At 31.2% G+C, this 18,755-nt stretch overlaps 1 protein-coding gene across 1 annotated transcript; it reads left to right on the top strand.

Moving 5' to 3' along the window:
- Nucleotides 1-5,744: 5,744 nt before the first annotated feature.
- Nucleotides 5,745-7,368, top strand: LOC127251110 (UDP-glycosyltransferase 86A1-like). The gene has a single exon (XM_051274694.1). It carries the CDS (start codon nt 5,787-5,789, stop codon nt 7,236-7,238), a length of 1,452 nt encoding a protein of 483 aa, XP_051130651.1. The 5' UTR covers nt 5,745-5,786; the 3' UTR covers nt 7,239-7,368.
- The last annotated feature ends 11,387 nt before the right edge of the window (nt 7,369-18,755 follow it).

The following is an 18,755-nucleotide window of genomic DNA, read 5'->3' as shown; positions in this document are numbered from 1 at the left end:
TATTATTGTGGCCTTGGTCCAAGTCAAAGTAATGGAGTGTACGTTACACATTACATTTGAAAAGATAATGGAGGAGGAATGTTAGTTGCAATTCCCAAGTAGGAGGAGAAAAAGGACGACTGAGAAATTAGTCAAAGATGTTCAACAATTTGGTCAGAATTAAATTAAACGAGAAGCAGCAGCAGCAACTAATTTTGTTCAAACCCAATTGAAAATTGACTGATTCTCGAGTGTGAGTACGTAAATATTTAAATAATAGTCAATGGAATTTTAATTTAAAAAATCATACCTAGTGAAGTTGAATTCGTTTCTAATCTCCAAAGTACATTATTTAGTTATTTATTTACATATATATTTACAAAAATACAGATTACTATGCCCAATCCGCACATATTCATAAAAAAATAATATAAATGGTTGAAAATCGAGAGCGCCAATCGAATAAGAGATCTAACTTCTCCGAGTTAATTGTACAGCGGAGTTATAAAACATATTGACGTAAATACAGCTAACACTACGTGATTGTTATGCAGTTAAAACAACAGTGTATGTTTGTACACAAATCAATTACTGAATGACTGCAAATAATAATAATAAAAAAAACAACAATATCGGTATTCAAAATGCCTATGGATTCCAATAAAAGAATCTTAATTAAACTAAACTCTTGGTTTACATTATACAACACATCAAACACAACTATCAAACCTATCATCTATCCAAGTTTCGTATCGTTTTACAAACACAAATGGATTGATAGTTACAATTCGATAACTTCTGCAAACCAGCCGTTAAGCTAAGAGTAAAGTGACATACTAGTTGGTTATCTCCTTAGGTTTTGACTCCATAGTTGGATAATCGGCTATTAATCGGTGGAATTTAATGTTAAAAAATTAAATTTGAAATTTACGCAACCGATTAATCGGTGAGTTAAAATGTGACGTCCAGTGAACCAAATTAATTGGATTAATTTGAATAAAATATATAAATATCATTTATTTATTGAATATGAGACTTAGGTTAATATTTGAGTTATTTTGTCTGTCTCGAGACAAACAAAATTGTGCAGTCCTAAGTTAAACTCGGTATATGGTCTAAATCGTAGTATTATCTTGATAAAATATTATCCATTGCATGGGTTTATTATAACGTTACAAACGAAAAATTTGAAATTAGAATAACTTACGATCGTTTCAAACGGAATGTTTAAAATTAGTATAAATTTCATCGGTAATTAATGTCGTAATTGTGATCGTAATTGATCCCTGCCATTTTGGCAGAGTGGAGACGCCTATACAAAGGGTCTCCCCCTTCATTCAAAAACATCAGCTCTTCTAACTTTTCGGCAATCTCTCAATATCAATTCCTCCCTCGTTTTGTTCGTTGGAGCTCCGGCGATCCAATGTGCCACTTTTATCGGAGACGAAAATCATTATAGCTTTGAGTTAGAACGCTGGCCATCGCAGGCACTATTGGAGCGTATCTAATTTTTGAAAAGAGGATTCATCCTCGACACAGTTTCACAGCACATTTATTTTTCACAATACCCATTTAACTAACTTCCATGAAATCATTCTCTTCGTCGACTTCAAAGCAATTAATGCATTTTTCAACACTCTATAAGAAAGAGAAAACATTTAAGAAAGCGTTGTGTGTCTCTACGTATTCAAACACTCACAGATACGCAAAATATACAATTAGCACACACAAGACAAAGTTGACTATGTATAAAGTTTTGTGTACTGTGTACGAGATCATAAATGCCATGCATGATGAAAGGAACATTTCATTGACTTATCATGCATGTCCATTTTATCGGGGCATATATATATATATATTTCTTATTCCAACGTGTATGAAACACATTTCAATATAACCAAATTAAGTACCTGATCAACCTTCTGTCTGTGTTTTTTGACATGGTGTCGACCAATAATTACAATAACACATCTGCAGACTTGCTTATATGCCAAAAATAGATGCAAAAAGGAATTTTAAATTTTGCATATTTCATATATCATACTTAACATATATTAATAGAATATAGTATAAATTATAGACAAAATTGTCCATATCTTCATTGTAGTTGCAAACTCAGCGTAAATTCTTAATTTATTTTAAAAATTGCATTGAGTCCCTTTATACTTTAAGAAACATCACATGGAACTTCTTTGTGGTTTCGAAATTCAATGTAAATCTCCACTTTACTTAAAAAAAAATTGCATGACGCTCTTTTATACTTTAAAAAATATTGCATGAAACCCCACGTCATGCAAAAAATATGGATAGAAAATCATCTCATCACACAACGGAAGTTTCATAGAGGTGGATTTCAGACAATTTTTTTGAAAGTATAAGGGAGTGTCATGTAACTTTTATAGTATAAGAAGATTTTATAAGAATCATTGTTCAATTATTTTAAGAAAAGTGCTTGAATAAGAAGGCATAGATGACACATCAACGTTACCTAAGTAATAAAGTTGTGTTATTTTATAGATTTTATCATAGATTTTTATTATTCAAATTTGTTTTTTTTTCAAAAATATCACATCAAACAATTAATTTTTTTAATATTATATTATAAATTTATTTTACATTCAAAACATCACATTAAACAGTTAATTTTCTTTTTTAATATTATACTACAAATTTATTTTACATTCAAAATATCACACCAAACAACCATTCAAAATTCAAATGAAAAAAACTGAAATCCACGGATCGAACACAACCTAATTAGAGACTTTTTCTCACTTAGACCATTCACATGCTCTAAGCATAAAATAATAATAATAACAATTAATTATTATGGGAAATTAAGATCTGCAAATTCTGATAATGTATATTAGTAGTTGGTGTTAAATTCATGGGAAACTCAACCAAAAAAACACTTCTCTTTTGTTTGTTTTTTTTTTTTTTTTTAAAAAAATTGAAGTTTCCATTTTAGTATAAATAATATACTCCCGGGCTGAGTCTCATTTATTATTTACTAATATAAATAATATATTTTGCTCATTATTTATAATGAGTTTTTAGCTTATTGAACAACTTTTAGCTGTTTGATTAGTCAAAAAATTAATTTAGGTATTTGGTAAATTAGTTTTTTGAAAGAGTTTTTTGGACTTAAAAAACTAATTTCTGAAAAGCTCATCTACCCAACATCTTTTTTATTTTAATTTTGATTATTCCTTATTTACCTTTAAAATATTACTATTATTAATTATTACATATAAATTATTTTATTTGTAAAATATATAAAATTTTAAAACTAAATCAAATTAAAAAAAAAGGTTATTAATTTATTTATATATTAAAACAATAATTAACATAATAAAATCATATATACGAAAGATTTATTATTTTACATTTTACATAATTTCAATAAAATGTTATTATTTTTTAGTAAAAATAATTTTCTCAAATCTAAATAATAAAAATAAAAATAAATATTTTATAATATTTTTATAATTTTCAATAATACAAAAATTCTCATAAATTTCAAACCAAAATGAATAAAATTAAATATTTTAAAAAATAACATATTAATGTTCTTAATAGTTATGTATAAACAACTAATGTCAAACAATTGTTTTACCAAACACTTTAATACAAACTACTAATTGAATCAGCTAGTCAAATCAGCTAATTAAATCAGCTAACAACTAATTGAATCAACTAACACCTAAAAGCTATGCTAATTTCCAAATACACCCTTTATAAATTGATAAAATATACTCTTTCTATCTAAGTGGGAAGTATACACTTGTTTTTTTTTTTTTTTAATAAATTAAAGAATAATATTCCTCTCCTCTCAAAAGAAAGATGTCATTTTCTATTTCTGTCGATTTTAAAACAAATGTGTTGTTACTTAATTTATTAATTATATTATCTACCTAACATAATAAATACAATTATAATTTATAATATATTGCACAAATATCATTATTTTTATACAAACTGATAAAGATATTTATTTATTACATACCAATATAATATTAATTTTAAAAGATTTGCTTCCAAAAAACAAACAATACTCTTCTTCCAAGACTAGGGGAATAGTATTTAGGGACAGTGAAAATATTTAATATAATTTTGATATTTTTGCATTTGGACAAAAAAATAAAAATGAACACTCCATTTTTTGTAAAAAAAAAATATTTTGAAGTTACGTATAATTATTTTACTATAATTGAAAAAATATATTTTTAATTTAGACTGACAAAAGTTATCAAATAGATGAATTAAATTGAAACAAAAAAAAAATTGTATCATATATATATATATTATATATTTTCTAATATTAATATTCTCTCCCTCTCATATATAATATTATATTTTTTATTTTTATTTGTCTCACATAACATTATGTCATGATATATTTTTGAAAATTATTACACAATTTAATTATATTTTAGATTTTATAATCTATAATATTTTTTTTTATAATTTTAATTAGACCAATTAATCAATTTAATTTTAAATTAAATTATTTGTATTATATTATAACTAATTTTAGTAATTTATTTTTAATTATATTTATTAATTCTTGTGTTTACATAGTATAGTGATTTTAAATTGAGATGGGAAAGTATATGGAGCCATATTCATCTAACATTGAAAAGAAGCATACCCTATTGTAATAAAAACAAAAGTGCCAAACTTACCTCTTCGGGTGTGCTTTGTTTGCCGTTTGAATTTTTAATTTAAATTTGAATAATAAAAATTTTGAATCAAAATAGCGGTAACGTGATATAAATAGATATTGATATAATATTTTAAATATAAAATTATTTTTTAATAATTTTTTGGTGCTATGTAAAATATTTTCCTTTTCATTTTGATATTTCATATACTCCCTCGGTCATGCAAATGTGTGTTTATTTGACCGGACACGAATTTTAATAAAAGTGAGTAATAATTGTTATTTTTCTCTTTTATAGTAAAAAAAAGTACAAAAATGTAATAATTTTTTTACTTAAAAAAGAAACAAGAATATTTTTCAATGACAAACAAAAAAAAAAATGAACATAAAATTTGAATAACGTAGAGAGTATAAGTTACAATATATTTTTCTATTTTAGTCCGCATTATATAATTTATAATAAATTATTAAAAATGCATATGTAATTATTTTTATTAATATAATTTTTAATTATTTACTAAATATATTTATATAAATTTTCGTATTTATAATAATATAGCCACAAAAATTAGACCAATATAAATATAATACTCCTTCAATTCCAAAATAATAGGGACATTTGAAATTGATACGAAAATTAAAAAATAATAATATTATATTGATAGTTGGTGTAAAAATGTTTTTAAAAGACCAAAATATACTTTACGTAGTTATTATGAAAAAGTGAAGATAATTTTATAAAAAAGTCAGAAACTTAGTTACCAAATATAAAAATTAAACTAATGTTTTAGAACGTACAAAAATAGTAAAATAAGTTTACTGTTTTAGGACGAAGAAAGTATAAAAAATAAATATTTGTTTAATTATTTTTGAGAATTTTTTTCATTTTTCATATTTATTTATTAAATAAATAATTATCACCTCGTCCGATCTAAGAATTTTATTTATTTTTTATATTATTATATTTAATATTAAAAATATTTTTATATTTATATAATTTTTTAAAAAATTATTATTGTAATAGTATTATAAGACGTTTTGTTTTGTTTTTGTTTTTGTTTTTTTTTTTTTTTTACAACCTTCGTCTATATAATTGATGTTTCGTTAGGAACAATAAAAGACGAGCTTGAGCTATCAGGCATTAATGGCGGACAGCGCCGCCGTACAATTACAGCAGCCACATGCCATCATGATCTCTCTCCATCTCCAGGGCCACATCAACCCCTTCATCCACCTAGCCCTATCCCTAGCCTCCAGGGGCTTCACCGTCACCTTCGCCCACCTCCACTTCGTCCACCGCCAAATCTCCGCCGCCGGCGCCGGAGACCCCTTCGCCGGCGCCCGTGCCGCAGGCTTCGACATCCGATACACCACTCTCTCCGACGGCCTCCCCATCGACTTCGACCGGGAAGCCCACCACGACCAATTCCTCCACTCCTTTAGACACAGACTTCCCGACATAGTTGCAGAGTTCGTCGGAGAAATTATTCAGGCCAATCCATCCTCGCCGGAGTTCTTCCTCGTCGCCGATACTTTCTCCATTTGGGCCGCGGAAGTCGCCGGAAAGTTAGGGTTAGTCAACGTCTCGTTCTGGACCGAACCGGCCGTCGTTTTCTCTCTCTACTACCACCTTGACCTTCTCCGCCGGAACGGCGACGTTCCCGTCGCCGGCCGGTGGAAGAACGTCGACTACTTGCCGGGAATCCCTTCGATCAATACTAAAGATTTTGTGTCGTACCTTCACGATTCTGAGCTCGGGCCGATTCATCATCTCCTTTTCGATTCGTTTCAGGCCGTCAGATCCGCCGATTTCGTTCTCTGCAACACGCCGGCGGAGCTCGAACCGGCGGCGATTTCTGGTTTGAATGAAACGGTGCCGTTTTACGCAATCGGACCGATGGTGAGGGAATCGGAGAGTTGCGAAATTGCCCGGAGTTTTCTGCCGGAATCGGACTGTACGGAGTGGCTGAATTCGCAGCCCGCCGGCGGCGTACTTTACGTGTCGTTCGGAAGCTTTGTGAAGATTGATAGGGAGGTGATCGGCGCCGTAGCCGGCGGGCTTTTGAGGAGTGGGGTTAGGTTTTTGTGGGTGCTCCGGCCGGGGATGGTGGATTCCGGCGACGGCGACGGCGGGGGGAGTGGTTTGCCGGAGGGATTTGAGATTAGGGTTAGGGGAAAGGGGAAAGTGGTGACGTGGTGCAATCAGAATCAGGTTTTGGGGAATCCGGCGACGGGAGGGTTTTTAACGCACTGTGGATGGAATTCAATTCTGGAGAGCATCTGGCATGGAGTTCCGATGATCTGTTTTCCGGTTTTTACCGATCAGATTACGAACAGGAAGCTGGTGGTGGAGGATTGGAAGGTTGGGGTGAATCTGAGCGGCGTTAATGGCGGAAGTTTGAAGGAGGAGGAGGTTGCAGAGAAGATTGGGGGTTTGATGGAGGGGGAGATGAGGAAGGGGTTGAAGGAGGAGGTTGAGAAGGTGGGGAAGGTTCTGCAGGCGGCGGCGGCGGAGAATGGATCGGCGGCCGGGAATTTTGATCGGTTTGCGGCGGAGCTGTCGGAGCAGTTGCAGAGACGCCGGAGACGACGATGACGTGGAGGACCGGTGGTTTCGAAGTAGACCCGGTCCGACCGGTTGAATCTATCTATTTGAATGGAGGCCAAAAATAACAATAATGTGTTCTTTTAGGACTTTGAATTATTCGAGCTTCAAATTTAAATCATCTATTTTTAAATTTAAAATAAAATTCTTATTTTAATAAATAATCATATTATTTTAAATTATTTATTTATTATTATTATACAATGCTGTCTTCTAAATTAAGACACTCTTAAAGGCATTTTTTTATTTATATTTTTACGAAAAATTAATATAATATTAATATTTATTAAAATTTTATATTTAATACAAATCAACTTATTTTTTGAGGCTAATATAATATATGCTTTATTCTTTCCGTGAAATTAGTCTTTTTTTTTTTTTTTTTTTTATCGTCCCGCAAAATTAGTCATATTTTTTAATATAGTAATAATTAGTAAATACTAAGTACAATTACAAATTTAATTATATTTTATTCAATTATTAATACTCTTAATTTTTATTGTTTATTTTATTGTAAATTTAAAAGTAGAGCTTGAATTTTGAATAATAAAAATTAATAAATATTCAATATAATATAATAAGTGTTTATGTGATGTTTAAAATTTTTAATTACTTTTTAATATAATATAAAATATATTTGATTTGATATTTTACGATTGAAAATTAGTTAATAATGAGATTTAATTTAGAATTTGATTTTTATATTTCATTAAAAAAATTCATTTATCACTATTATTAAGAGAAAAATATCAATTTGCTCAAATAATGCAGGTATCGTATGAAAAAAATACCAAAGTGTCAAAATTATTGTATATCATAAATTTTTATATGGTATGATATCGTACCAAACATTTTCAGTACGACAATTGCATATACTTTTAGCATTGTTGGTATAATATATACAGAAAATATCAATACAGTTTGATATTTTAGTATTTGATATATCAGTCTATATCAACAATTTAGTATATTGATACTAAAATAATTAATTTTCCAAATATATTCTTAAAATTTTAAATTTATTTTTAATTTTTATATTTCGGTGTAAAATATTATATTATGATACCATACATGTAATTCGATTAGAAATGACTCGATACTGTATTAAGATAATACTGAACTATATTGTATACCACACCGAATTTTTTGGTATATTAACAAAAAAATATCGATACCATAAAAAAAAAGTTCGGTATACTAAAATTTGACATTTTCGGTATTTTTTTTTTGTACAATATGTGTTATTTTTGTAATTCAATATTATTTCATCTATAAATTCGGTATATCAAATTATTGGTACAATATCTCATTACGATAAAATAACATACTAAAAATTTTGGTACGATATATAAAATATGTGTTATAAATTTTGGTATGTAATATGGAACTATCCCTATCAACAATCAAATTCGAAAAAATTTGATGTTTTGTTTATATTAAAAATTGTAGTATTACTAATAACATTTTTGTAGTTAAATTATTACATTTATTTATTTTTTATCTAATTGCACAATTTACAATCAATATAATAATATTTTTTTAAAGTAAAATAATTTCAATAAATAAAATATTAAATTTAAGTAAAATAAAATAAAATAAAAAATATTTCAACTTTTATTTTAATATTTCATCAAATAAAAATAGTTAAAATAACATTTTATTACACATATTATATTATCTAATCACACTAATTAACTATATAAACTAAATTTTCTTTTAAACTCCGCAAAAAAAAAAAAAAAAAAAAAAAAAACGCGACTAATTTCGCTGGAGGAGGAAGTATTTCTCTATGAAATAATATACTCACTTTGCTCATAAATGTAAATATGTTATGATATTATTTTATTATTTGAATTATATTATTGATATTTTTAAAATAAAAATTAATGTATATAATGAAAGAAATTTAACATGTATATTTAAATTCTAATAAAAGATATATAGTATGAATAAAATTGTCTCCTGTCGCCTAAGCGAATTTTACTTTTCTAAGGAATTTTTTCAACTTCATCGAAATTAATTTGAGAAGCTATGCAGTGGCTTTATCTTCATTTCAAAAAGATCTCTTTTTTTTATTTTTTTTATTTTTTTTTTATATAACCGAAATTGACCGATAACTCTTCTCCGGCCACCTTTATTTTCCGACGACGAAAAACTCTCATCCAGTGGATTCCGGTGATAGAAACTCTTGGCAAGAAAAGATTGGAGAAGGCAAAAACAGTTTCAAATAAGAAAAATTGGAGAATAGATCGAAGATAGTAAAATTTGGATTAAAGAAAAAAAAAAAAACTACGGACAAGGCTGTTAGCTAACTTACAAATAAACATCTGATTGTCCGGTAGTAATACTAGGTATCATTCGAAAATCTGATCGAATCTGGCACATAAAAATTGTGATTGAGCTTTCAAAAATAGGCCCAATTTTTTTTTTTTTTTTTTTGTCGGACTGTGACTAGCCCGGCACGCCAATAAACCGAGCTGTGCCCCGGCCTTAAAAATTAATATTTAATATATTTATATAGTAATATTAACTGATGAAATAGTAACCAAAATTTACATATAATTCAATGGTAAAATTTTTAAATTGTTTATAATTGGTTGTGAATTCAATTTCTACTTAAATCATTTAAATAAATTTTTTATTAAATTAATTTTAAATTAAAAAAATAGAAAAATAATTCAAATAAAAAAATAAATAAAACGGGTTAGCTCAATTTCAAATTTGGTCGTGCTTGGGCCTACCTATTTAGGCCAAGCTCGAAATCGGACCGTGTCTGTAAGCCCACTTCAGAATCAGGTCGGGCCAATTCGGCACAAAAAAAACGATCCCAACTCGAATTGCCACCTCCTTAAGTAAAACGCAACTTCCAATCACAACTTGTTGGATTAAAAATCCTAATGTGGGTAAAATGTAACTATTTGGGTTATCAGTCAGATTAAACTTATATTAAGTGATCTATAAATTTATTGGGCTTAAATGTGTTTAGTAAGTGCATACCTTAAATGTACATAAACCCGGTAACTTATTAATTGTGTGATGAGGCCAATTAATAATAAGGGATGTAAATAGGGCTGTAATCCTAGGTCTAGACGCAACATCCATTACTTTTCATATCTCATCGTGAGAGTAACGGCAGAAAACCTAGCGGTTTTCTCAAGAGGGGTTGCGCCATAGGTTTGAAGAACACAAAACCCATATCTGATTCCGACAACGCACATGGAATAAGGTTAGATCTAATTTACTTTATTTTTTATCTCAATTATTTTAACGCGATAGATCCTAGGTTTAGAGTTAAATTCCTGATAAGTTCAAACACAACTTTAACTCACTGTTAGCTAACTTACATTTAACTAACTAATTATTTTTCCAACTCTTTTCTCACTTATTTATTTCGATTTCTAGTTTCAATTGTTTGTTGAAGAATCACTATCCAAAAAATTGATTAAACATTCAAAACTCACAAACATATCAAAGCACCTTAAGGAAGATAAAGAAATAAATAAATAGATAAACAACAAAAAAACAAATAAAATCACGATCGAAGAACCATAAAAAGTTGAACAACATAATGAATGAATTCTTCTTTAGGTTTAGAGTTTAACTCCTTGTATATGAGCAACGTAGCCCTAGAAAAGGTTGTTCTAATCCGATCGCCTTTGAACAATATCCAAATAAATGAGAACCACAACCTTAAACGCTTGATCGAAACTTAAGTTTGGCAAACACACCAACTTACCTATTAAAAACTCACCAACTCTCGAAATCACAAAGGATGGGGGCACGATCAAATAATTGCCAAAGAAACACGGCAAAAAACGCTAACAAAAATATGACCAACGATCTCTTACCTAAATAAATTGAACTTTTGATTTATTCACAAGATAATAGGAAAAATCACAATAAGTGATCTGCAACCAACCCCTACTTGCAAAATGGTTTCTTCGTCTATAAAACAAGTTTCTTAAATAATATATAATATATAATGTTTCTTTATTTGATAATACTTATTTCTCTATATTCTTCATCTATATATAAATACATATATTATACATATTTATATATCATATGTACATATATAATATATATCATTTTATGTGAGGAACAAAGAGGAACGGGGCTGAGAATCCCGTACTTAGAAAAATCTAATTATCCTACGCACGAAAAAAAAAAAATTGTAAAAAAAGAAGCACACATCACATATATGTATGACAAGTGTAATAGTAACACTACAGAGGACTTCATGGTACAAATAGAGGGTGTCCTTTTATTTTTTATTCTTGTTAATTAAAGTAGGGGTGTCAATTCGTATTTTTGGGTCGTGTTCGTGTAGGGTTGAGCTATGAGGACAATAAAAAAACTGTCAACTCGAACCTGAAATTTGACTTGAAACCCTAGATCCGAACACGACATGAATTCTTTCAGGTTGGGTTCAAGTTAACCTGAATTAGTTTCAGGTCACCCGAAACCCGAACAAACCCGATATAAACCCGACACGAAACAGACCCGAAAATTTAAAAAAAATTAAATTGACCTAAAAAATATCATTTTTATTTTAATTTTTATAAAATAAAAATTTCAGGTCAACCCGAAACACGAAATCCAAAACCTAACCCGATTTTGATATTTCAGGTTATCAGGTCAACCCGAAACACAATCCGAACACGACAAGAATTTTTTTCGTTTCAGGTTCGGATCGACTTGATTTTTTTCAAACCCGAAATACCCAAATCCGAACCTGAAAAATTTCAGGTCGAACTAGTTCGGTTTTTCGAAGTGAGTTTCCTTTTTACACCCCTAAATTAAAGTTTCAAAAAATAAACACCCAATGATCTATATTTAGAGCATATGCAATGGACATATACAAAATAACTTATTTCTTCTCTCACAACTTCTTCTCCCCTTCGCCTGCACCAGCCATAATCAGGCTTCTCATTTTTTTGACCTCTCAAAGCATACCATTGTAGCATTTTTTATTTTTTTATTTTTTTCTAAAGCTTGAATTTATGAATAAAAGCTCGGAGAGAAATGCCATTGTACATGCTCTAGAGGCAAAGAAAGTCGAGGCATTGGGGAGAAAAGCTTGATGTAGTGGAGGCACTTTCCAAATCAAATTTTTTCTATGTATTTGTGTTTTATAGAAAAATATTTTTATATTAAAAATGTTAAATTGCATAAAACTCATATATGTTTTATGAAATTGTACGAAATCTCTCATACTTTTAAAATTATGCCAAATTTCTTTGTGATTTTATAAACTCTGCGTCTAATTCCCTTGGTCCTCTTTATTTAATGTTATTTGATCTGCACGCGCCTAAAATATGAATAAGTTTCAGAATTTTCATTTTTTGAACCCTTGAAATTACAAATATAGTCATTATTCTTATTATTTAACTTTAAGAAACAATAAATATACTAAAAAATAGTTATTTTTATATGATTTTAAAAGAGTTTTTTTGTTTTGTTTTGTTTTGTTTTGTTTTGCTTTTTTTATTTACTGTTATTTAAGGTTAAATATAAGATAAATGAAAATATTTATAATTTTAGGAGTTTAGAAGTGACTATTTTGGAATTCATTCGCAATTTGAGCGCGTGTAAATAAAAAACTGATGAATAAAGATGGCTGAGGGGGTTTGACGTAGAGTTTATGAAACCACGATGGAGTTTGACCCAATTTTAAAAATATGAGAAATTTTAAGCAATTTTATAAAACCACAGGTGGATTTGTACAATTAAATCTATTAAAAAATAATAATTTAAAATCTCATTTGTATTGTAAGCTATTGTATATATATTTATTGATTCAAACTGGAGTCAAAATAACTGACTTGGACACATAATCAAACAATTATTTATTATTTATTTATTTTAACATGTAGCCTTTGTGCTTTCTCCAATTGAGGAATCAATAGCACAAAGATTAAAGAGGTATATCACATCACGTCACTTGTCACTTCACCTGACTTTTCTGTCGGACTTAGTTTGTAGGTTATTAAATTTGACAAAAGGTTTACCTAGTGCGCACTTTCGGGTAGCGGCTGCGAATTCCAACGTTATATAAAAAAAAGAAAAAAAAAAGAAGAGAGAGGTATATGACATATAAAGTGAATCCAAATTATATTTTATTATTCCAATATGTTTTTACCCCAAAAAATATCACATCAAACATCTATTTTTTATTTATTATATTAGATTAAAATTAAATTTTACATTCAAAACATTAATGCATATTTATATCATATCAAACAACTATTTCAATTTAAAATTTTACTATTCAAAATCAAAATTCAAAACTCAAATCTAAACAAGTTGGGTCGATTTGGACAATGGACTAAGCTAAGTCTTTTTGGACCAGTATCAATTAATATATTTGGTAACATGTATGACATATGATTTATTGCTTCAATAAGGATATTAAGTGGGTCAATTCAACATATATATTTATATAAATTAAACAATATACTTCATTCGTCTCATATCTAGATATTCATTTGTTTTTGCACAAAGTTTTAGAAAAATTAATATTATATTGAGATAAAGTAGAAATAAAGGTAAAAAGACAAAATTAACCCTATTAGTATTGTATGATATAAATGTGATGACATTTGTGTAATATATTGTACAATAACAAAGCTAAAAAATATTTTGACGGTAACCGTATTTTTAATATATATAATAAATTTAAAACTATAAAAAATTACAAAACACTAATATTTCAATTTGTTTTCCTTAATTTTTTTAGATGTATTTAAACTAAACATTTGAGATATTTAAACTATTAATTTTTTTGGATATTATAAATAATATTTTTACTAAATTCATATGGAGGACTCATTACTTTTAAAATTTAAAAATTTTACAATACTGCATAATAAAAATAGACAAACTTACTATTTCATTACACTTCGCTTATGCTCTACACGTTACATTGCCATTTTTATTGATAATTATATATACTTTGGAGTAATATTGGTAACCGGATCCCTTTATCATTTAGTTCTATAACTATAGTGTGTCAGCAAACTAGTTTTATACATAAATTTTTTTTCACATTTTTAGTTCTTCGGCGCCGGAAATGTCTGCTTGGCACCCGTGTAGCTCGCTGGAGGACACGCGTCCGGTAGGTCAGCAACAGCTGGCGGACATGTGAGGTGTCCGTCAAATGTCGCTAACCTGGCGGACATGTGTTCTCTGACGAGCCACATAGGTCACGTAGGCATCTCCGGTGCCGGAAGATTAAAATTACGAAAAATTTTCACTTACAAAACTAATTTGTGACTGACTCTAATTACAAAATTAAAATGATAAAAAGAGCTGTTACGAGACAAAAAAATTAATTTAACCATATACTTTATTTGATTATATTCGCATATGCTCTAAATATACGTGCTTTCATTTGCATTAATATATTCAAAGTTATTTTTTAAATTCTACTTACTGTTAGTAGGTTAATCAACAATTTAAAATTACAACACGGAAATGCCCGCAATACAAACTCTACCCTTTTTTTTTTTTGATACTATATATATATATATATATAAATATATTCCATATCAAATCTTTTGTTATTATGTTAATTTGAAAAAAAATAAAAAATTCTTTAGATATTTTTTTTCTCTCTATTATTTTTTTTTTGGACAACGTGAGAACCCGCAGTCGCTACCCGAAAGTGCGCACTGGGTAAAGCTCCGGTCGAACCTAATACCCTTTAAATCAGGTCCGACGGGAAAGACACACTAGGCGAACCCATATATGGCATGTAACAATAAGTGAATTAATCAATATTTGCTAGCAATATATGAAATATAATCTAAAAGTTATTACAAGGTAAATGACATTATATAAATACAACATATCAACCGATAGTAACAATGTTAGGGTTTTTGTTTCTAATTCGACCCAACCCAAGATCCAACCAACTCGACCCGACCCGACCCAATTCACATTATATGGATCCAAATCAATCACACCTTTTTCAAATCCCCTTCTTCGGGTTCTGTTTTGTTCTATCTGACTTAATCCTTTTTTTTCGTAATAAAGTCAGGGTGTTGCGTTGTTCCTCGGTTCCAATTGATTATGGCTAATTCTTAATCAGGTAAGTTTTTTTTTTCCTGATTTGGGGGGTTTCATTGGTTAACTTTTTCGGCTATAAATATGTGAGTTGGTTGGTTGGTTTTGGAGGCAGAAGGAAGTGGGAGAGAACCGAGAGGGAGATTAATAGCTTGGTGTCGATATTTTGTGTTCTTCCTTACTTTGTGATTGTTGGAGTTTCGTGATAGTTAGAAATCGTATGCTTTAAATGTTCATATTATATGCGATATTTGATTGATTTTGATTAAGATCTACCTAATTTAGATGCGTATTGTTTATTTGTCATGTGCAGAGGACAAATATCAAATTTGGCGTAGTTGGCAGAAAAAGTAAATAAAACTCAGATTTACACTACCTAGTTAGTCATGACCATGACTAACTACATCCTATTGACATGAAAATTTAATCAAAGGCCCAAAACCCAGCTACAAAATAATTAGGGTAAAAATTAAATAAAAAGAGGTGGAGTCACACAGAAACAAGGAGAGAACGGCCAGAAGCAGCAAATCAACAGAGAAGATTTTCCCTCCCACTATGACTTTTATCTTTCTCTTTTGTTCTTTGCTATTTGATTATGGAGTAGATATTTTTTTGGTTTGGAGGATGATAATGTTTTGGTTCTTGTGTTTTGGAGATTCTTGATTTTCTTTATAAAAGTTTTTTTTATTATCAGTATTTGTTTAATCCTGAAAATAATGATTGTGATTGTTAGATTGATTGGATATTTTGATACCGATATTTAAATTAGTCTGATAATCTAAAGTCAATTCAGGTAGGATATCCATAATTATATTTGCACTTAAATAGGTGACAACCAGGTTGAATAGTTCATTCCCGGGGGTTAGACAATCAAATATAATTGCTCCTCTTAGGTAGTAATTGTTTTAAATTGAGTTTTTCTAGATTAGAATGCGATTAGGCAATATTTCTTATGGACGCACCTAGGTTTATTTGTTTAATTAGGGATAATTAACGGCCGTACCTTAATTATCCACGCTGTAAGAAAATATTGATTGTCAGAGTTTGTTGATAACTGATAACAAGAGAACTTAAGAGAACCAAAAGACTCAATTTTATTGATAACCAAGGAAAAACTACTCTTCCCGACCAAGCCGAAGCGTGAAATTGAAGGAAATCAGAATCCTAATAATGTCTCAAAATAATACTTAAATACTTGGGCAAAACTACTATGGGCCTAGGCCCAACCAACCTGACAATTTATTCAAAATAATCAAATAAGAAAATAAAGAACTGAGGTACTTAATAATAAACTTAGGCTTCAGGTCATTGCCACAATTAGCCCAAAACGCACTTGCTCTTTCTTCCCTTGTCATGAATCAACTTTTGGCTGCGCCCACCCGCATATCAACTGCATCTCCCTTAAAAACTGTCTTGTACTCAAGGCAGGAGGTTGGGAATGGAGCACAGAACTGTTCCTCGTCAATCCAAGTCGCATCGTTTGGATGAAGACCGCGCCATTGAATCAAGACTTGAGGAATCATACTTGGGGCACAATTGATCGGTTGTCTGTCTAGAACAACTTCAGGATCATAAACAAGCAGCTGCTTGACCTCTAGGTTGTCGGGTAAATGAGGCTTGACTAGGTGATTGCCCAACACTCGACGAAGTTGAGATACATGAAACACAAGATGGATACGGCTAGTAGTTGGCAAATCCAACTTATATGCGACCTTTCCCACGCGGCGAAGGATGCAGAATGGTCCATAAAATTTGGGCATAAGCTTGTGATGGGCGCCCTGACGCAAGCTGCCTTGGCAATAGGGTCTGACCTTGAAGAATACCAAGTCACCAACCTAGAAGGTGAGCTTACGGCGATGGGGTTGGCTGCCCGCACCATGCGACGTTGAGCACGCTCCAAGTGGTGTTTTAACTGTCGCAGAACTGCCTTGCGGCCGCAACGTAACTCTGAAGCTGCAGCAACTCGGCATTCCTCTGGCAAGAAACTATGCAGTGTGGGTGGCGGTCGGCTGTAGACGATCAAGAAGGGAGTAGTGGCAGCGGAAGTGTAGAAGGAGGTGTTGTACCATAACTCAGCCCATGAAAGGCATGTTGCCAATTTTCGGGGTTGTTCCGAGCAAAAAACAACGAAGGTATGTCTCTAGTGTGCGGTTCAAGACTTCAATTTGGCCGTCAGTTTCCGGGTGGTACGCCGAGCTGCGCAAGGTCACCGGCTGCCCCACCAAATAGTACTGCATCTCCAAGGCTTCCCAATCCATCTGAATTTTTCCTAATGTCCTTAGCCATGCGACACCCAATATTATATCCACCCCATCAAGAGGAAATACGTGACAGTCTGCCTGCACTTTTACTCCATTGATCTGTATACTCAATTTCGAGCAGACTCCCGTACTTGCCACCTTGCAACCATCGCCTAATACCACGTTGAATTCCTGTGTGGCGTATACGTTCAATTTTGCATGTAGAACCAATTTTTGGGAAATAAAATTATGGCTTGCACCGCTATCGATTTGTACTGTTACCCTAAATCCAAAAAGACTATCACGGAGACGCATGGTTCGGGGTCCTGAAAGTCCAGCCAAGGCGTATAAAAGAAGAGCCCCATGCATTGTTTCCTCCTCGGGCGGTTGGTCACTTTCCAAGGTAAGTCCTGCATCCTCAGTAAATTCTTCATCTCTCATCTCCCTTAACTCCGCAACCCAGTTGCCTAAATCATCATTCACCACAACATTAAGATATTTACTTTCGCATTTATGGAGTGGACTATAGGGTTGTTTGCACTTGTAACAAAGCCGCTTCTTTTGACACTCGCAATACTCGTTTCGACTTAATTTTTTTGTGCTTCCCTTTGAAGAAGGGGTTGAAGTGACTGATCGTTGCCTCCCACAATATTGTTGTTAGTTGAATGGTGGTTCTCTACCCCTCCAACTGTGTTTGAGGAGATAATGCTTTCAGCTCGCTCAACCAGGTTATTTCACAGTGTCGAAGAGGTTTTTCGCAAGTAAAATTCTTCCGTAGATCCATTTTTCAACTCTCATTCAATGCTTCTGCTTACGCGGATTGCAGATTCGAGATCCGGAGGCTCTACCACCCTTAACTTATTTATGATAATTTGTTTCAAGCCCCCTAAATAATACCCTAAGGCCTGCGCTTCTGTCAATGGTTAAGCCTGAGTAGCAAGTTGAGTGAATAAATTGACATATTCATCAACAGAACTTGTTTGCCTTAACGTTACCATCCTCTCATACGGATACCCCATGAATTGATCGTCAAACCTAATAACCAATGCCTGTGAGAATTCGATCAATGAGGCAGAAGCATGCTTCATCATATGCCAACGGGACCAATGGAGCGCCGCATCTTCCATCGCCACTCGCGCAAGACTCACCTTAATCTCCTCAGGGACTCCGTGTAATATGAAGTGTTGTTCGGCCCTAGCAA

The sequence above is a fragment of the Andrographis paniculata genome, unplaced genomic scaffold, assembly GCF_009805555.1.
Source record: "Andrographis paniculata isolate CXL003 unplaced genomic scaffold, ASM980555v1 Contig38END, whole genome shotgun sequence".
NCBI lineage: Eukaryota > Viridiplantae > Streptophyta > Magnoliopsida > Lamiales > Acanthaceae > Andrographis > Andrographis paniculata.
Note: the sequence above shows the minus strand (reverse complement) of the source record. Positions and strands in the feature narration are given on the sequence as shown.